Consider the following 20249-nt stretch of genomic DNA (forward strand, 5'->3'; position numbering starts at 1 on the left):
GGTAGGATGTCACATGCAGATTCATCAACAATGAAAGTTGGCCTGTTGTAGGCCTATTCAGCTAAATCCGATAAATTAGTTTGACGATTACCATCCCTAAGCTGACAACATATATCTTAAACAGCAAATATCGAGTTTTGAAGTAGTCCTTTCTGAAGGCATACTTCTTGAATTTTGAAAGTGCAAAAGAATTGTATTTTGGTATACAGACATCAGAAGAAAGATAGTCCAACGAAGGTGCGTTTCCTATTATGTAACTACTAACTGTCAGTGTAACGTTATACTAGCCGGCCTAGTCACCATATTTTGCTAAGGATAAGGAAGTACTCAAGAAGGTCCAGAGGAGGGCTTCTAGGCACGATTAGTTCCTTAAAGGGTGTTCCTTGTTATAGGAGGTTACAGCTGCTGAATCTCACCACAATGGTTACGTGGTGACTTGCTTCAGGTTTTCAAGTTTGTTTATGGTTTTGACAATTTATCCTTCACTGACTTTTTCAGGTTTGCTAATAGTAGTTGTACCGGTAGTCAATGTATTAAACTCCAGAAGTTACAAAGTAGGATTAATATTCAGCATACTTTTTCCTCATAGGGCTGTGAATGTATGGAATGGTTGGCCTGAGAAAGTTACTTTAAGCATCGTAATCAGCTCTGGTTTTGGTGTCTTCAGGTTTTTTTTTTTCTCTCTCCCATAGGGTTCTTGATGGGGTCTCGATTGCCCCTCCTGAACCTTTCTTCTACTAAACTTATTCTAAATTAACCATCGCCCTGTGAAGCTTTTAGTAATATTAATTATTAATTGTGTAACGAAGGGTAGCTCCAGAGTTTCTTTCATTAGACCTATCAAATATTTCAATTAATAGTGTAATCATCTTGTTTCACAGCTGGAATGCATTACTCTTACAACTGGAATATCCCTGGCTACTGTATCTACTGTAACATGTCATTCCTCGGTGTAAAGTTCATAGACTATTCAAGAAAATGTTTGAAATATATATATAGAAAATTATTTGATTACTTATTTTTTGTCCTTATGATAGCATATCACATGAAAGTTCAAATTTTTCCAAATCACACTAACATTGTTTGGTGATTTACTTTTATTTGATCAATGATATGCAAGGATGTCTGCCAATTTCTGTAAATGTATCCTACAAGCAAAAGAGAAGCTATCTTGTAAGGAGATTTTGAAGAAAAAGGGATGCACGTTCTTTACCTTGTTAAAACAACATATTTATTCTTCGGACATTCTTTAGAAGTCCATCAAAGTGCAATAGGTAAAGAGAGGATTGTTTGACAATCCTTTGAGATTAATGCACCAAAGAAAGAAGTTTCGGGCAGCAATTTTCTCTTATCCCAACAGCCATTTGCCCTGACCACCAAAACTGACCTAACAATGATATGTAGTCTGATGGCAACTATAGCAGGGGCATAGAGCTAGATTGTTTGAATTTATTAGAACAAAATGCTTTTGTAGGTGATCAGGCAGAACCTATTTTATTGGACAAAAATGCGACAATTTTTATTTGGGGGAGGGAGGAAGAGGAGGGTATGGGAAAGTTATTTGAGGACCTAGCCCCCCCCCCCCTTCCACACACAGACCCACAGCTGTCACTGAAGTAAAGATCTACTAGCAAGCCAGGGAGATAGTCTGAAAGGCTTTGGAAAGCATCTGCTAAAGAATCAAAATCAAAGGTAACTTTTGTCACGTCCTGTTATTTTGCAGCCACTACAGATGTTCATAGACATGGATCACAGTATCATTGCTATCTTGTTTGCGGGCCTTCTGGGTGCCTGTACAGCAGCTTCTAATCCGGATGCTATCACATTCTTACCTGGACTCACCAAGCAGCCAAGTTTTGACCAGTATTCTGGATACCTTGCTGCCACAGGAGGGAAGATGTTTCACTACTGGTGAGTAACTTAATCCTTTGGTTTAGTCCGTAAGTTGCAGTAATTCGTAGTCAGTGTTTTGATTCCTTCAGGAGGCAGAAGGAATTGATGCTTTGGTGATGGCATATTTGTATATATGTAACACTGAATGTTATTGTAATAATGGTGCACAAGCAGAAATGAATGAGCCTGTTGGCTGTCTGGTTGCTTTTGTTTAGGTGGTCAGCATCTTATATAGGTTAATTCTTTGTCTTTTGAAAGTGTGATTGTTGTCCTGTAGCTGATGTCGAACACCATTTGCATGCCAATAGTTTATATATCAAGGGATATTACAGTATAACAGTATATGGGGTACTACAGTAGCAGACAATGTAACACTAATATATATGGAAAAGACATTTGTTTCTGTTTTTCAAAAGCTTCACTTTCCTAATATTATAACCTTCTCGTTGAGTTATTCTTGAAACCAGATACATTTGAAATGTTTGCTAAATATAGCTGCTAAGGTTCTCTATTATGAGAATTTCATTCAAATGCAAGGTTTTAATATTTTGTTTTTGGTAGAAAAAATATTAATTTTCCTCTGTGAATTCTATTATAAAGAAGTGCAAAATCATTTTTAAGCTGAGTTGCTATGAGGATGTCTTTCACTTTGTTGTTGCCAGATGCATTCACAAAAATACCTGTAAATTTTTAAAGTTAGAAACCCCTCTCTTTTAATTTTTCCCGTTTGTCTGTAATGTACATAATTTGATCATCCGTACTGTTAGGTTGGTATCATCACAGTCAAAGCCTTTGAAAGACCCTCTCATTGTGTGGACCAATGGTGGCCCTGGATGTAGCTCTATGTTGGGAATACTCACAGAGAATGGACCATTTATAATTCAAGATGATGGGGTCAGCCTCTCGTACAATGACAACAGCTGGAACAAAGTAAGTGTATAACTTTGTAAGACATGTGCCTATTCTTGATATATTTGTAGAAGGTAATTAACATCCCTGTTTACCAAAAAAATGTACCTCAAAGGATCAAAACAGTGTTATTTGGCTTTTGAAAGTATCCTGTGATTGCTTGCTCCATTCTTCAACATGTCACCCAAAGTTGATGGAACCCTTGGCTGGTGAGAGACTGTTTGACAATCATATGGAGGGCACAAATATTCCACATTACATGTAGACCTGTAGTTTACTCAAGATATGGTTGTTTGAATTTAAGAATTACTTGTCATACAAAAGTAGTTTGAATTTAATGGGGAGGGGGGGGGGGGGTTAAGAGATGGCCATTGTAGATTTTGAAATGTAAAAATCTCTCTTTTTTGGAAATCAATCTGTTGATTGGCCTTTAAGAATAGGCCTAATGAAAACTTAATGAACAATTTACTCTCTTACAATTTTGAAAAAAAAGTTACCCTTCTGTCCTACTTAATGGAAAAATTAAATGACGGTAGTGCCCACTCTGTGATTGTGTACTTCAGAGCAAGTGTCAAGAGACTCCTCTGCAGGTACATGTAGGTTGCCAAACCACTGTATAACTTTTGTATATCTTCCTTTCCTTACAGTTTGCCAACGTTCTGTACATTGAGTCTCCAGCTGGGGTTGGGTTTTCTTATACTCCTGATGGAAATGTAACCACCAGTGATGATGAGGTATGAAAAGTATCTTAGTTCAGCTTTGGAAAAAAAATGAATAAGATATTTTGCATTTTGTTTTGCAGCTTTTTTGCAGTTTTTAAGTAATGAAAATGTATACCTGTCAGCTACCATGTAGAACCAATTTTGAGCTCTTACCACCTTGAAAAAGAACTGTTTGCAAAAAGTGGAGCATTTATTACCAACAAATGTTTTAAGCACAATATTATTGTTGCTTTGCCTTGACTTTTTTATCTCAAGAACATCAGACTGTTTTCTTAGAACAAAATAGTCCTGTTCTACTAATAGTTTATTTATTATAAATGCAGTGAGTGGGTTGGGTATCTGCCAGGCAGCTATTCGCACCTGTGGAGACAAGAAGAAACAATGCTATGTGAACTATTAAAGACAATATACGCAGTTGTAAGTGAGAATGAATGGTCGTCTGGGTGGAGTGCAAAGGCTATTGTAAATGTTCATCATGAATCACAACCCCATTGCTTTAATTTATGAGCTGATTTGCTGATTGGTAGAAATGACTTGGCACTTTGAAATGTTTGGACCACCATTTGCATATTGTAACGTGAATGGCCTTTATACTCATCCGTAGTAAACTGCACTTAGCTTCATAGCCAGCCATGTCATGAATATTCATAATCTATTAGGATGTAATTTTAGGGGGTTAAATGTTAATTGCTGTGTGTTATAGACTAATTAAGAGAGTTATGGATTTAGTAAACCAACATTATCATTAAGTTAAATGTCTACGACATGTCTGCACATGTTTGGGGGCATAATGTTATTGTTGTTAATTAAATAGTTAAAGGGATTGTACTCCCCATGTTGTACTGTTATATTGCGTGGTATATGTCCAGAGTGAGACGATCAAACAAATGCTCATAAAATTTATCTTTTCTGAAGAACTGCCTCTCACACACTCTAAAGTCTTGTGCGCAGAGTCATTTTTGTTGTGTGTTTGTAACCTGGCCTGGTCTCTAGTCGCTGCCTTGTGTTGGTTAACTGATACACAGGTTATCAACGATTTCTCCAAACAGATCTTCTGGCAGAATTCTTGGCCGTGCTGATGACCCTCGGAACTCAACAATATATATACTTTAAAAAGTGAATTTCTTTAGTAATGGTTGTAGTCAGCAGAAAGCAGTCTCGCAAAGTTTATTTTGGTCAAACTTTCAACACTCTTTATCCTGTCTATAACAATGCAGTCCATTATCTTGACTAGGCAATTTTTATTTTCTTGTTGAAATGCATAATAGTTTGAAAGTTTTGAGTTGCTTTTCATCTATGATTACAATGTAATATGAAAACAATGTGTCTGGGGGGGCAAATCCATAACTTTTTAATTACCAATTGATGAAAACAATCTCGGACCATGTCATCATTTGATGAATGGCAAGCTTATTTTAAGTGATTCTAAATGGGCGCCATCTTTTTAGTTCTTTTTTTGGTGAAATTGTCATGAACTGATGACAAAAGGCAGCACGTCTGCTTGAAATCTGCTTTAGAAGAATGAGGCCTTCCTCTTATTTATAATTTATGATTGTATTTATTTATGCAATTTAATGCATTTATATATCTTTTGTGCTCTTCTTACCATACAAGTTTGGAAGATATCCACATACTTTCCTTTACCTATAGATTACGGACGATCATTTCACAGCACTGCTAGATTTCTACAAGAAGTACCCAGCGCTGAAGTCCAATGAATTGTTCCTCATCGGGGAGAGTTATTCAGGAGTATACACTCCCTTATTGGCGGCCCAAGTTCTGGCTGCAATTGACGCTAAAATTCTGACAGGAGTTGTATTTGGTGTAAGTACCACATGTATTGGGATTTTTGTGATGAACCTATGATGAAGCATTTATCAAAAGTGGCCGCATACTATTCTGCAGTAGAATCTGTTAGAAATGTAATTCAATAGCCACACTGGTCAACATAAATTTCAAATGGGGCAGAAAAAAAGGTAACTAACTTTGATATCTGAGCTGCTGTGCTTAATACTGTGATGAGACTGACTTTGGGTGGGAAATTATTTGGAAAGTCTCCCACAAATTAAGTTTATATTAATACACACATGATTATTCCACAAATAAATTTGACAGTGCAGCACATCCTTTCTTGCAAATCCTTCCAAAATATCTTCATTTGATGAAAATATAAGACTTTAGCAGTCAAGATGGTGGGGGTGCGTAGGTACAGTATGTGTGTGTCTAATATGTGTGTGATTGCCTTCGTATAAGTTTCAACTAAGGGTTTCAACTAAGTCAAAACTTGCAAAGCAAATTAGTTGTCTTGTTACTAAATTTCAATTCACCCCCTCTTAACACAATGATCGTTTTCTTTTGTTGCAGGGTTTTGCCACTGGCAATGGTGTTACAAACTATGCTACATTGTCCAATTCCCTGGTGTACCTCTTGTATTATCACGGAATTATTGGATACAGGTAAGAATTGTAATTCATAGGAGTGTATCTTGAAAAGGATGACCTCTCGACAGATTGCTAATGTCGTTTTGCCCATAGTCTAACAAAAGAGGAAGTAATTGAAGAACAGGTCATGCGTTAGGTCACCATAGGTACCTGATTTCTCCGGGGACAGTTTCACCGGATTTCGTCTCCCATCCATGGATTATAAGTCTCCCCAGACTCTATGCAAAGTTCTGTGGGATATCTTCAAATTTGAAAAAAAAAAAGCCTTGAATAATTTCAATTTTATCTCTATTTAGTTTCCTATTCTTAAAAGACAGGTTGAACTTAATTGAAGCTGTAATTGTTTACAACTACAAACATGATGTTCTTTCATGGCTCACAGATAAAGGCAGGCAACCTATATGATTAAACTTCACATGAAAAGCATCACTGTGCACTAGAGACTACCAATTACCTTCACAATTTGTTAGCACTGGATTTTTTATCTAACCTTGGTGTATCTTGGAAACACAGAACCACCAAAACACTGAGAGATCCTAAAAATGCCACCCCTACATGTAAAATATACTATGTAGGTACTGACCAAGGTATGGGTTGGGGGGGGGGGGGTTTGGGAGAGGTCAACATGTTTCTCAATATCGAAGATTAAATACGGTCACCTTTAGTCATGAGAAACCGTTATCTGTTTGGGAGGTTTTCAGGTTTTCATTATCCTACACATTGAATGATCAATGGATGACTTGATTAAGTCTAAAATGTGATATCATCGAAATGGCCATTTCTGGCATTTGTATTGTCTCCCTCTATTCTTTCCCAGTGCTATGTTTCAAGTGTTTTTGCTGAAAGTACTTAAAAAGCTTTCCTGTTTCTTTCTACATCAACATTTAGCTGAAAATCTGGATGATGATAAACGAATTGAAAACTGAATTAGGTGACACCTAAACACCATTCGATCTTTGATCCATCACCAATATGCATCCATTTTTGATATGTTTCTTTTATTTTGTAGTCTATGGGATGAGCTAGTGCAGAACTGTTGCGATGGGCCAAACAATTGCAACTTCTACAATTCCACGGTTACAGAATGTACAGATAGAGTGAGTATCGATTTGGCTTTTTGTTTCTTTGGCGAAACATTTTCACACTGTCGCATTGGTATTGTTGAAATTGTTGAAATGTCAGGTATTTCTCATTCATCTACATGTGTTTGGAGATCAGGAGCAATTTTCAAACAGCATTTTTCTGTCCGTTCATTTTTCTAAGGGGGGGGGGGGGTTATCACGTCAAATCTTCATCAATTATTAATTCTGTGATACATTTTATAATTTTTTTTTTTTTTTTTTTGCAGGTTACCCAAGCAATTACTATTTTAGGAACAAGTGGAATCAACCCATACAACATCCTAGCGACCTGCGCTGGATTTTCTCCGCAAAAAAGTAACGGGACCAAGTTTTTCAGAACCACCCCAGAAATGGAAATCATGTTCAGAGGTACTCGTATCGAAGAAAAGTTACACAAGGTAAGGGGCTGGTCATTGGCGGGTGGTGTCACTTCTAGTAAATGTAAACACTTTAAGCCTTATCAAATCATTGGTCTTTTATTAAAACAACTGTATCAGAAGTTAGAGTGCTGTTAAGAATCTTTTGAATATCAAAAAGAAGAAGGAAAACCAATGCAATGTGATAAACATCTCCGTACAGATTGATCTGTAATTACACACCCTTTGTATAATTTCTGACGGTAATCTGAAATCCAAATAAAAAAGAAAAATTAAGGGTGAATTTCGTCTTGAATTTTACCTGAATAAAATCAACCCCTCCCCCCCCTCCCTTTGCTCCTTCCCTCTCTACCACTACCAAAAATATATTTCTCTCAGGTTCTTTCAAAGTTTATTCTGACACTTTGTAACACTTTGCTTATTGACAAATCTCCTCTTTTTGGGGCAACCAGCAAAGACATCACTCCACACCATAATTCTGGAGGAAGGACAATAAATGCTCAAACAAACTTTCATCGACCCCTCTAATAATTTTGTCGTACCTTGTGAAGTTGTGTATTTTAGTCATACATTCATACATATATTCATCTGCCGTTGTTTAGGAGCTGAAGCAGTTTCCCTCTATAAGGCTGAGTGAGTCACCACCATGCCTTAATTACACTAACGCCCAGGACTACCTGAATAACGCCTACGTCAGGACCGCTTTGCACATAAAGCCGTCTCTACCAAAGTGGACACCCTGCAGGTAAGATTGGCAAGACCCCAAGGAGATATTCAATGAAAATAACAGATGGGTCGGCTATTGATAAAATCAAATATCAAGTTTTAGACAAAAAACACATTTTTTCTCTTAACTAATGACTTTTTCATGAACCTAAAGCACCGTCTAGATTGGACGTCACCCCAGCGAGCTTTGACCCTGTGGTCTGTAGTACGTGTGCATGATAGTATGCATTAATGGCAGCGATGTACAGCACATGGCTTATAGTTTTGCACCATTTTTCTCTTCTATTAATCAGACAGTGTTTCGAAATCTACAGAACATGTTTTAATGCAAACCACCGAGCATGGGGTCTGATCCGTAATGTAAACGTGGAGGCAAATGGGCCCCCCGTCGATGGTGTTTTTACGAGCGAGTCTGAGTCCGTCTCGACTTGCGAATAAACATAAAACTTTGAATTTGGTCATTGTACTTGGTCATAAATAAAGGAGCCTGTCAAAATTTGACTGGGATGATCTAGGCCATCTCGACAGACAGTCAGTTTGTCCGCGTTTGTAAACGGCAGGAATAATGCATCTTGAATAACACTAGATCGTCATTTTAATAAACTTGTGAACCTGTATCGCAGTGTGAGTAAACAGTGTGTATCATGACATTACAGCTTTATCTAGGGAGGCCTGATTTAGGTTAAGTGTTATTTTCATCTCGTCTACATCTTATCCTTTTCTCTTTGACTCCGTTTCAGTGCAACAGTCCTAAAGAATTACCAAAGGGTATATTCCGATATGGCACCCATCTACACATACATCCTGCAAAATTTGGCTCATGTAAGTCGCAAGAAATTTGGTCATTAGATCATTAAAGATGTAGAGGAAGGAAGAAGATCGCTGTAAGCCTCCCCAAAAATCAGAGAGGTCGACTCAGATTTGGTCTGGGGCAGACCAATGGGTGTGATTTCATTCTCATTTTGTCGAAAACTATTTTGAAACATTCTATACTTTCTCTTTTTGTACGATTTTATCATTTTGACTGTTCTTTTGTTCGTTTGACTAGAATTGATTACTCTGTCAACTATTTTTGTAATTTGACTGTTTGAACTATTTGATGGAAACCCCAGATAAAGTCCTCAGGTTCTAACCTTTAAAACCATTACATTTTCATTTTTTTTGTGGGGGGGGGAAGGGAGGGGGATGGAGTTAATACAGAATTAAAGAGGTGCTTAAGATAAATTGGAAAAGGGAGTTGTTCAGGGCAATGAAAAAGGTAAAACAAAAGTAGAAAAGAAATTAAGTTTGTAATAGAATTGTACGAGTAGCACTAGCATGAAGGTCATTTGTTATTTACAGAAAGTACGACTCCTGGTCTACAACGGTGACCTAGATACAGCCTGTAACTTCCTCGGCAACCAGTGGTTCGTCGACGGCCTGGGAGCCCAAGATGAGGTCCAATGGAGACCTTGGCTGTACTTTGATGGATCTGACCAAATTGCTGGATTTATCAAAGAATATGAGAAGATTGCATTTGCTACTGTTAAGGTGAGTAGGTTTCACTTAATATTTATTTTTTTACTATTGTTTTTAAGTAGATGAAGCAGTGAGTTGTGATGCAGTAATTAGATGGAACGTACCCACCTCTCCCCCCCCCCCCACAACCACCACACCAAACCCTCTCCAGTCTCTAACAATCACTTTTAACTCAACACAAGTGTTCTTTTAAAAAAGAAAGAAATGTATTTATATGCTAGACTCTAGCCTAAGCTCTACCCTTCCATTCTGTACTTTATTCTATTTGATTTTTGCTTGTTGTCTGGGATGTCTAGGCCCCAAAGAGATGTTAAACTGGCTTTAAATTCATAAAATAAAGGCTACTTACAGGGAAGTTGATATCAAAATTTATATTATTCATGCATGAGAAATACAAAATTATTTAGCAAAAGTTGAATATCAAAGTTGAAATTCCTCGAAGGTGTTCCAGTGGAGACTTCACTTTTCTTTCTGTATTTTTTTTCAAGCTATTTCTCTTTTTCTGTCTTTCAGGGTGCTGGCCATATGGCTCCACAAGATAAACCAATTGCCACTTCACTTCTAATTCAGAACTTTGTAACCGGCAAACCATACTAGATGATATTTAGCCCTTTTTTATAACATTTCTTCTTTTTTTTGAATTTGCACTACTTAAATAGTCTTTCAATTTCATACAATTCATATTGGTATTGCTTTTTGAAAGGATTACGATATATGTATATAAAAGTAAAATTCCGACTTTCTTTCCCGTTCGTTTCACTGTATACTTAACGAAATAAATATAAATTAATGCTATCACAGAATTTTCTTTTCCTTTTACTGAGTAATAGTTCAGTGTTCTGCTAAATGCCAAAGCAATTCGTTTACAAAGATGATTTTCCTCTCAATTGCTCTCTGGAACATTGTAAAACTGTAGTTTAAAACTTTATTTTTGTGGGGTTGAACATATCTTACTATCCATATTCCATGTGTACTCTATTCAAAAATGAAATATGGTTTTGCTGAAATTAAGTTTAGAGAGTGGAGAAAGAGGTGCAAACAATTTGCTGTGTCTGTGACATTTGTTATAATGTGTTATAGACCCTAAATCTTATTGCTTCATTTGTATAGTCGAATGTGACCATTTGAGCTCTTTTCTGTTTAAATTTATATTTAAATGGATTATAATACAGAAGGGGGGGGGGATGTTCTCAGAAGTTGCCCATTTGGATAGGGTAAAGTAGGAACAGTGGGGTAGCCAGCAGATTTATGTGAGCCATTATACAAATTGTACACAAGGTTTTAGGTTTATCAAAAATATATATTGGGAGTCCAAATAGTTTTTCATTATGCCTGTAAATTGCAGATCTAGCCATCCCTTCAATCATTTCGTTACGATAAATTTGCCAATTGAGCAAGTTTCTCCTTACATCTTCACTTTCCAAACTCTGTCACATTTTTCATTGATTTAAGTACTCGACCAAGAATGATGTAATAGTGGATTCATCAAAGTGACTGTCGAGCAGTTTGCACTCTAAAAGTTTTGAAATGTCTGTTCCAGTACCTTCTTCATACAGTATCTGCAGCATGCTCGAAGATATTGCTAGTCGGGTCCGTCACGAGTCACCCAACAATTAAAAGTAAATGCGTATAGGGTTGAAGTGCACCCAAACTACTTGTGCTATGATTACTGTCAGAGGCTATCAATCTATTGTACGCACTGAAACAAGTTTAATTGCAAAGGTCTGATAAATAAATCAATTCAAGCACAATTTAATTTTCTGTCTATTCTTTTTGCTTTATTTGTTTTTTTTAAATAATGAAAATGGAAAGTCCAGCATATGCAGTCAAGTAGTATGATAAAGGGAGCTTTTTGTTCTACCAAACAAGAAGAAACCTTTTGTGATATTTTTATATCTCACAAAATCACATGCTTAATGATAAAGACAAACTATATAATATATACAATATAGAGAATATTTTCCCATCCAGATTTTTTTTAATATATATATTCTTGTTTAGTCAAACTTTAATATGAGAAAAGGGAAGGATGTTAGTCACAGTAAAATACAGAAACTCATATAGCGATATTAGTGTTCATATTTTCATATTTGTTTTCGAAAGAGGAAGCTCTGAAGTCACATCCAATCAAAAACTCAACCCAAGCATGTTGATCTTTGTGAGATACAGAAGAATAACTTCCCCAAGCAGCTAAGAAAAATTCTTTTCCATATTGGGAGATATCACAGGTTGATTGTGCCTTCACACACACACACACACCCACACAAGCGAAGACTTGGACAAGTTTAAAATATGACATCATGAAGCCACATATGCTGTACGATATTTCAACTATGGTTTTGTTTTTGTTTATTACAACGTTTATATACTGTCATATTTTGAACTCTTAAAATAAAGTATCGACTCCTGTGGCAGTTTCTACTCTGCCCAAGAAACCGCCGTTAAGATAACACATTCAACAACATATTGCCTTACAGAAGTAGTAACCCTTTAAAAATTAATGGAACGTTCTTTTTAAGTTTGCTGTAGTTTCGGCTACATACGTTTTCAGACAACATTCCGAAAATGGGTGAGTGAAAACATACCATTTTGATTTGTGTCAAAGAACGTGTAACAGTATTGCGTCGTGGCGAGCATTGATTGATTCACAAGTTAAAAAGGACACAAACTGGATTTACTATAGGTACACGCCGCCCTCCTCCACCCCCCCCCCTCCACACACATACGCAGTAAAACTTCTTGGCTACGAGGCTGCGGAAAAGACAAGAAGCTTTCATAAGCCGTGTATTATGATACAACCTCTACAATTATAACAACAATAATAATACTAACAACAACAACATTAATCAAATTAAGAAATTAAGATAACGACAAGCAACAAATAAAATCAAGTAAAGCGAAGTCAAACTTTATTATTCTATAAAAGAAAATTGTGGTACTCGCACAAGTCATAAAATATACAAAACTGTATAAATCTAAGAACAAGTATACAGATAATAGTAATAAAAAGGTAAGATCGGATTAAAAAAAAAACATATACACAATATGAAGACTAACAACATAAGTTGCTGTTGTCAAGTTTAATTGCACGAGCTAGGGATAAAAGAATTCCGATAAAGATTTGTATTTAGCTTAGGAAGTCTCAGTCTACCATTATACCCCAATTATAAGAATTAAGGTGTAAGATATATAGAAAGTTAAAAAATCCGTCTTAGAATACAACTTAAAAAGTCCATTTCAATGTGGTGGTGTTTTCGATCTGAGTATTGGTCGTCTCTTCACTGTTGTCGGACACGGTCATCTCGTTGACTCCATTCACCTTTTGACCATCTGCACAACAGGCCAATTATCAGCGAAGAGAGAATGGCGAACAAGAGGATATTAGCAACGATAATAAGGATCTTAGATGTGAAATAGATGCATCTGTCTCTGTGAATAATTACATTAAAGTGGCACGTTGCGGTATTGCCAGATGGATCGGTAAAGAAGTAACTGACGGCAGTAGTACCGCGACCAAACGAGGATACCCCAGGGTAATGCGTCTGGACGACGGACGTGGCCGTATTGGAGTTGTCCAGAGCACGTGGTTCAAACCATGTTGCCGTCCTCACGCCTCGGCAGGATAGAAACCTTAGCGTCTCGGGGCAATGGAAAACCGTCGGAGGGGTTATATCTGTGAGGAGAAATTTGAATAGGGTGATTGGTTAATGTTCTCAACGGTCAATGGTAGAGACTAGGCTCGGTAAGTTCACGGATTGTAATTATACTTCATTACATGATCAAGGGCAAAGGGACACAGCGTCCTACGCACCTAAGTCAGTCAGTCACATGATAATAATTATAATTAAACTTAATTGTATAATTATTGTAGTGAACGTTCGAACACTGTGTCGAATCTAAGGTAAAAACATTAGGATGCAAAGGGACCTGGTGAAAGATGTGATATACCATGGTGATCGGTTGTCAGTTTATAGTATAGGCCTATACCATGAAAGAAAACGTGAAGAGTGCACACATGGACCTGACTCTTGGCGCCAATGTTGCTCGTTGCCACCAGTTACCATACTGAGCTTGTCCCATGTGATCACATGTTGATAAGTTCATTTTTGATTGTGTATGTTTTATAAGAGTTAGCACTAGCAGATTCATTATTTGCATAAAGGAGCTAGGATTCGGCATTTGGTCAGTAATTAAGCAGACTCCCTGTGTAGGGAGGGGACTGAAGACATTCTCGCTCGGAAAGAAAATGGTGTTAGTACCTACTGTATTTTTCAATGTGTTATGTGAGGTTGCAAAGGGGCTATGCATCTCCACCCCCCCCCCTTCTCTTTCCCGCGGGCTGATCTGAGACCAGTTTCTGACGTTTCGTGACCGTTTTCAGCAGGCTGAGAAACTGCCTGTTTTCACCGAGATCGTCCTCAGTAGCTGAGAACGTACCAGGGGCTGCAAACGGCCTCCCGGACGCAGTTTGCGACGAGAGAGCTAATTTTCGAACGTTTTAAGGCCGTTTCCAGCCTAACGAATTTCATTAATACCACCACCTTACCGAGGATGTTGATTGTAAACCTGCATTCGTCCAATAGTACTCCATTCCGTTCAGCCGAGTAGATGACGTCAGTCCTTCCAATAAAGAAATCACTTCCAGAAAAGTGATTTTGTGTTATTATTGTTTCAGCTATGGTGAACTGTGGCTCATCCCAGAAGACACGTGATTGATTTGTCGAATCCATTACATGGACGATAACATTTGGTGGGCAAGTAGAGAACCGTCCAAACACTTCAGATACTGTAGCATAGAAAAGAATGAGAAAGAAACCTCAAAAAGACATGTCAAAATTGGGCTTTACAACGTGATGGAAATATACGACAAAAAGGTGAATTTGTTATGTTTATATATTTCAATAAGTGAGGTAGTAAAAACAATAAATAATATAAATTTTGGATTTTTTTTTTGAACAGATCAGTGGTATGTATGTATATGTGATCTTCCCGCAAGCAGGAACTCGCGAAAGAAGCCATGGAGGCTTGTAGACTCGCAAGCTGACCGAAGCCAATCTCTCGGCACACATTCATTTAATGTCTATGTCGGGAAGTTGTTATTGAACAACTGCCTTGCCAGACGACACACATTGCTGTTGGCGGTGAATCGAACCGGGGATCTCATGACTGGGAGACGCCGGCGTTAACCACTAGGCTATACACTCCGCCTTAATTTGGTAATTTGGTATGGTCCAGTGGATAAAGGAGGAGGGTGATATAAAGAAGTAATGGCACATAGCATCTAGTAGGCTAAGCTTAGGAGAATTATGCAAGGTTTTATCAATATGAAATGGTCCTCCGGGTACTAGAAAAATCTCACTGATCGAGTTAAACACCGTGAATCTGGATATAGCCGCCCGACGTGTAAGTGTGTGAGTCAGTATATAAGCCATAACATTCCTCCAATGTACGTATATGTAGTCTTCCCAGATCGATATTAAACATTTCAGCGATGTCATCAGTCCGTAGAGACCTTAAAGTATCTTGTCCGTCCCCCCTGCCCCACTCCCCTCGTATATCATACCTACGATGTTTATCTTAAAGCTACAAGATGCAGAATTTCCGACAACATCTGTAAATTCGTAGGTTATGGTTGTCGTTCCGAGCTGGAGTTGATCTCCTGGTTGATGGCTGGAAGTGACTTCCACCGGGAAACCCGAATTATCAACCGCTGATGGCACCTGCCATATTATTTCGTATCCACTTTGAGGTACATCGATGGAGACAATTCTGGTAGCGTTTGGACAGTTTATTATCTTTGGTGGCTCAGAATCGTTTGGATCATAGCCCCCTATGTAGAGATGATTTTCGAAAAATGAGAAAGTGACAAGTTCATTCTTTCTTACAGCCGAAATTAGGAAACTCATTTTCAAATCGCATATACACAACGATGATATATCTATTGGACATGCATTTTGTTTTGTCATATTACCCTATTACTCATACCCATATAACCTAGTCCCTCTTACCTGTACAACGTATTTCTACTCCCGACCATGGGCGTCAACAGGTGGGGGACGGGGGGACATGTCCCCCCCCCCACTTTCAAAAGTGGAGGGGATATCATATCATTTGTCCCACCCACTTTTTAGAGTAGTTATTAAAAAAAAATCACATGCATATGCGCGATTTTCTGTTTAAGGTCAAGAAATCTGGACTCCCTGGGCCCCTGCTATCTATCACTTGCACCGTCATTTATCTCCCATTCTCCCAATATCCTAAATCTGCCCATTTAATTCGTTCGGGGGGGGGGGGGAGATCATTCGAAAGTGTATTGAATCTTGCACACATGTTGTTTGTATGGGTTCCAAGGGATTAGGTAAGCCATACAGGTAGATGGTGATGAGTTACTATGTTCATATCACTACCTCCAGTCCCTTGGACTGGACGGACGAATAGGGGTGTAGGGGTTAAGTAATTAAGCTTGGCTACATGTATTCGCCGGATATGGTAGATCTTTATTGTTTAGTGCCGTCTAGGCGCTACACACGCTCTGCGCGCGGTGCCTTTTTCTGATTATTATTATTAAAGTACCTGCATGGGCACATAACAACTGACGTCTCGCACCTACATGCATGTATTATATGTATACCACTCCACTCATCCCGGAGGTGACGGCGCCACTTTCTCAATATTTCGTTTGAGATGGACGCTGTGTAATTCGTCTCCCTTGGTGTCAGAACGGCATCTTTCTACCAGTACTTTCTGTCGGGATTTAGTTTTGTGAGACAAAATTTCTCCTCACAGATCTGGTTCTGATGTAACTAAAAACGACTCAGGAAGGCCGTCTCCTGCGATCTAGGGGGTCTTATGTACCCAAAATTTTCTGGTACGCTACGCGCCAACCAATGGTGGCGCTCCGCTTAGATAGTATAGTGTCCCCCTCACTCACTTTCTGAAACCTGCTGACGCCCATGCCCCCGACCCTCATCTCCATCTTTCTCCTACCCCTTACACGTCCCCTACACCATTTAACTCCCTGTGTCCTGGCCTATACCCCGTCCTTTTCCCTATATACTCCTCCCCATGCATACCACCCGAATTGAGAATGAAACTCACTTGTAATATTGATATGGAAGTTGCACGTAGCCTGGTTATTGGACAAATCAGTGAACGTGTAGTTAACTGTGGTAACGCCTTCCGAAAAGATATCACCCGGCGTATGGGTTGCTTGAATAACTAGCTCTCTGGTTTCTAGGTCCAAAGCAGTCGGTACTTGCCATTGTACTGCCACAAACTCTTCTTCAAACTCCAACTGGACATTGATATCATCGGAACAGGACGTGATGGTTGGAGGATTCAAATCTTAAATTTAAGTAAATAAATTTCAAACAAGAGATCAAAATGTTGAAATATCAAAGGTCAAGAATGATGAGGGTAAAATGGTTTCTCCACATTTTACTTCTAAGCAGTCTCTTTGGTATGTCCTTGTGCCCTAGAATACTGGAACCCTAAAAAAAATTGTTTATGTTCATATTTTCCTTACTGAACGACTGACATTGCATTGGTTTGTGACAAAGCACCCCTCCCCGACCACGGGAATGGAATTATGGAACTGACAAATGAAAATACAATAAAAAAGGCTGACAATTGACCACATGATTATCACCGTGCCCTTTCCCTATTTTTGCGTAAATATCTTCGGTCTCCTAACAGCCCTCGATCCTTACATACATCACCACCACCTCCCCCCCCCCCCACCACCCAACCGCTTCATTCCTGATTGGTAGCGCCATAATTTAGGTATTTGTGATATAGATCAAAGCTTGACATGCAGTAAAGATCATGGAAACCTGTTATTCAATAAGTATGAAGTATGTTATACAATTCTGATAAAAGTAACATGTTACGTTGAAAAGCAACACGTACTGCAACATACATACATAATAGATACTGGCTAATTATGCATCGGTCTAAAGTAATATGTTACAATGAATCATAATGCAATTAAAACAGCCTACACATATCATGGTTCCGTTCAACATTGATATTTAGCCATTCATATGATGGAGTCTTGTTGGATGTTGCATTGAATGATACCACTGGACCAACATGTATGTTAATCGTTCTGACACACATGCTATAATGTATAACTTTGAATATTATAACATTAAACTGACATTAATGATTTTGAACCATGCGTGATGTCACTTGATGAAATTCAATTATAACAATAAACCAACATGCATATTAATCGTTTTGAAACACATGCTATGTTATTACTTTGAACGTTAATGTTAAACCCATTCATTCTTCAGAAACAATTACGATGTTACAATGAGTAATAACACTGAAGAAACACACATTATTGAATAGTCATGAAATGTTATCTTATATGTTACCTTCCACAATAACACTAAACCGACACAAAGATTGGTTGTTATGGCTCATCACTTTCGACACGCCGACTTTAAATTGACCCCCACTGAAGAAATCTGCTTGGTCATCCCCATCACCACTTCTCAACGAAAATGGATTCTTCCAAATTACCGTCGTGTCGATTCCAGTCGCTGTAGCAGAAACTGCTCTCCATGGACATATAGCTTCTGGCTCTAAATCATAAAAATACATTGTAAAAAGGTAGATTTAACAGGTTTTTAAACTATACAACTGTTATCTGTTAAGTTTCATCAACTTACAACATTATCTGTGGATCAGTCAATAGCATACCGATGTATCTGTCGAACATATTTGCAGGTTTGTCTAGCATATTTATGGCCTGCTGCCCACCGAAACATTTTCGTGACACACTTTTTTGGGTCTCGATATGCCGTCATGATAACTTGCGGACTACCGAGACGTAAGCTCTGCACCTCTTAATTTTTAACTCTTCCTATACCCCCCCCCCCCCATGCAATAGTGGCGCTATCGCAAATCCACATATACTTTATCTGTCTATATACATATACCCTTTAACAATAGTGTATATGTAAATATCTATGACCTCTGATTGTCTATATAGGTACCGTCTACAACAGTGACGTCATAATGTCTGTACCTCCTAAACCAGGGTTGTCCAACCTTTGCAGAGGAGGGCCGCATGGAATGATTATGATGAAGGAGGGGGCCTCATGAACCCTACGCTCGATTTTTCGATTTTCGCCCGAAGCCCAAGGCAACAAGATATGAGCACTGCGCGCGGAGCGCACTGATTTATTTTCCTTCCTGATAAAACATGAATAAAGTCCAGCCGCCCCCCCCCCCCCCTCCGCTGAGAGAGTGTCACACAAACTGACCTGTATGCAGTTTTTTGGACCCAGAAGGTTCGAATGATTGATTATATAGCTTAAAATTGTTATCAATAAATCTGCTCACTAACATTTCGCACCGTAGAGCATCTCTGGCGGGCCGGAAGCAACCATGCGGCGGGCCGGACTGTGGCCCGCGGGCCGTAGGTTGGACAACCCTGCTCTAAACGATATACTCATTATAAACACCTGTATATACCTTCTACAAAAGTTAAGTTGAATGTACACTCGGCCGTGTTTTCTGTGAGATCTGCAAACACATAGGTCAGAGTCGTAGTTCCTGTGGTGAAGAAGTAACCAGGGGAATGGGTCCGTGACAGAACCAAGACCGTCCCGGATAAATCTGTGGCAGTCGGTTCGTCATACATGTAATTTATACCAAAGCTTCCACTCGGAATAACGACGGTCTCGTTTTCTGGGCAATTTACAACTGGAGCGCTATCGTCAACTGAACAGGAAACGTAAAAAGAAAGATGATGAGATTAATTTGAAAGTTAATTATTTTCACCACAAACATGCTGACTCAATATACGATAGCCTAGACCTGTCGTACTCTTACTGTGTCGGTGCGAAGCCTAGTCTAATTTATATATAGAAATCGGGACGGATATTACGTTCATTCATTGCAAAGGGATGTACAAATTAATATCACCTATTTCCCCGGTCATTGTCTGAAGATAACTACGGACCACAGTGTTCTATTAACTGGAAATAACCTGACGAGGGGCTGGGAAGGGGGAGGGGGGGTTGGCGGAGAGGGTGAATTATGATTATGAACCATTATCAGTTACTTAATTCCATGTTCATTCATACTTAGTAAAGATTCCTAAATCCTATTGGTCCATTCAGGTCAGCTGACCGTGGTTAATCCTGTGAGTAACGCACGGTAAAATTACGGGGCATCACTTTAATAAATCTTTGGTTCAATATGTAACCAAAAATGTTTTGTTTTATGATTTTTCCCCCACACAAATGGTAGTGTATGAATGAACGGGGTTAATCAACGGTCTAGCGTGCGTTACTCACATGACTTAATGCACTCCGGGTGTTAATGCTATCGCTGGATGCACTCGGGCTCCGCCCTCGTGCATCGCTTGCATTATCCCCCGATCGTGCATTAATCCTGTGAGTAACGCACGCTAGACCGTTGATTAACCCCTTATTGTTAAGCTGTTATAGTGTGACCGTTTACTAACTCTTTTATTGTGAACGATTGCATCTAAAACGTTGGCAAATGAGTCATGCTATAGTAATC

General features: G+C 38.6%; 2 protein-coding genes across 5 annotated transcripts in view; one reads left to right on the top strand and one right to left on the bottom strand.

Moving 5' to 3' along the window:
* On the top strand, positions 1-11463 carry LOC139959980 (lysosomal protective protein-like). Of its 2 annotated transcripts, none has more exons than XM_071957948.1 (12): positions 1-237; positions 1724-1911; positions 2661-2823; positions 3450-3536; positions 5175-5348; positions 5889-5980; positions 6975-7062; positions 7314-7484; positions 8066-8208; positions 8930-9011; positions 9531-9719; positions 10221-11463. In XM_071957948.1, exons 2-12 carry the CDS (start codon positions 1733-1735, stop codon positions 10302-10304), a joined length of 1452 nt encoding a protein of 483 aa, XP_071814049.1. In that variant the 5' UTR covers positions 1-237; positions 1724-1732; the 3' UTR covers positions 10305-11463. The 2 variants fall into 2 exon arrangements, with proteins under 2 accessions (XP_071814049.1, XP_071814058.1); XM_071957957.1 differs by lacking the exon at positions 1-237 and adding an exon at positions 300-445.
* Positions 10511-20249, bottom strand: part of LOC139959962 (hyalin-like) — a 17568-nt gene continuing 7829 nt past the window's right edge. For all 3 annotated transcript variants that reach the window (XM_071957928.1, XM_071957937.1, XM_071957920.1), the window contains exons 7-12: positions 19194-19442; positions 18089-18298; positions 16806-17051; positions 15271-15537; positions 14254-14493; positions 10511-13380 (exon numbers count right to left, since the gene is read on the bottom strand). In XM_071957928.1, coding sequence (XP_071814029.1) covers positions 12986-13380; positions 14254-14493; positions 15271-15537; positions 16806-17051; positions 18089-18298; positions 19194-19442 — 1607 coding nt within the window. In that variant the 3' untranslated portion in view covers positions 10511-12985. The remainder of the gene's footprint in view (positions 13381-14253; positions 14494-15270; positions 15538-16805; positions 17052-18088; positions 18299-19193; positions 19443-20249) is intronic.

This window comes from Apostichopus japonicus, chromosome 3 (assembly GCF_037975245.1).
Source record: "Apostichopus japonicus isolate 1M-3 chromosome 3, ASM3797524v1, whole genome shotgun sequence".
NCBI lineage: Eukaryota > Metazoa > Echinodermata > Holothuroidea > Aspidochirotida > Stichopodidae > Apostichopus > Apostichopus japonicus.

Coding starts and splice junctions, on each gene's coding strand:
- LOC139959980 (XM_071957948.1), top strand. CDS start 1,733: ATGTTCATAGACATGGATCACAGTATCATTGCTATCTTGTTTGCGGGC. Junction 5,349..5,888: donor TGACAGGAGTTGTATTTGGT/GTAAGTACCACA, acceptor CTTTTGTTGCAG/GGTTTTGCCACTGGCAATGG. Junction 5,981..6,974: donor CACGGAATTATTGGATACAG/GTAAGAATTGTA, acceptor TTTATTTTGTAG/TCTATGGGATGAGCTAGTGC.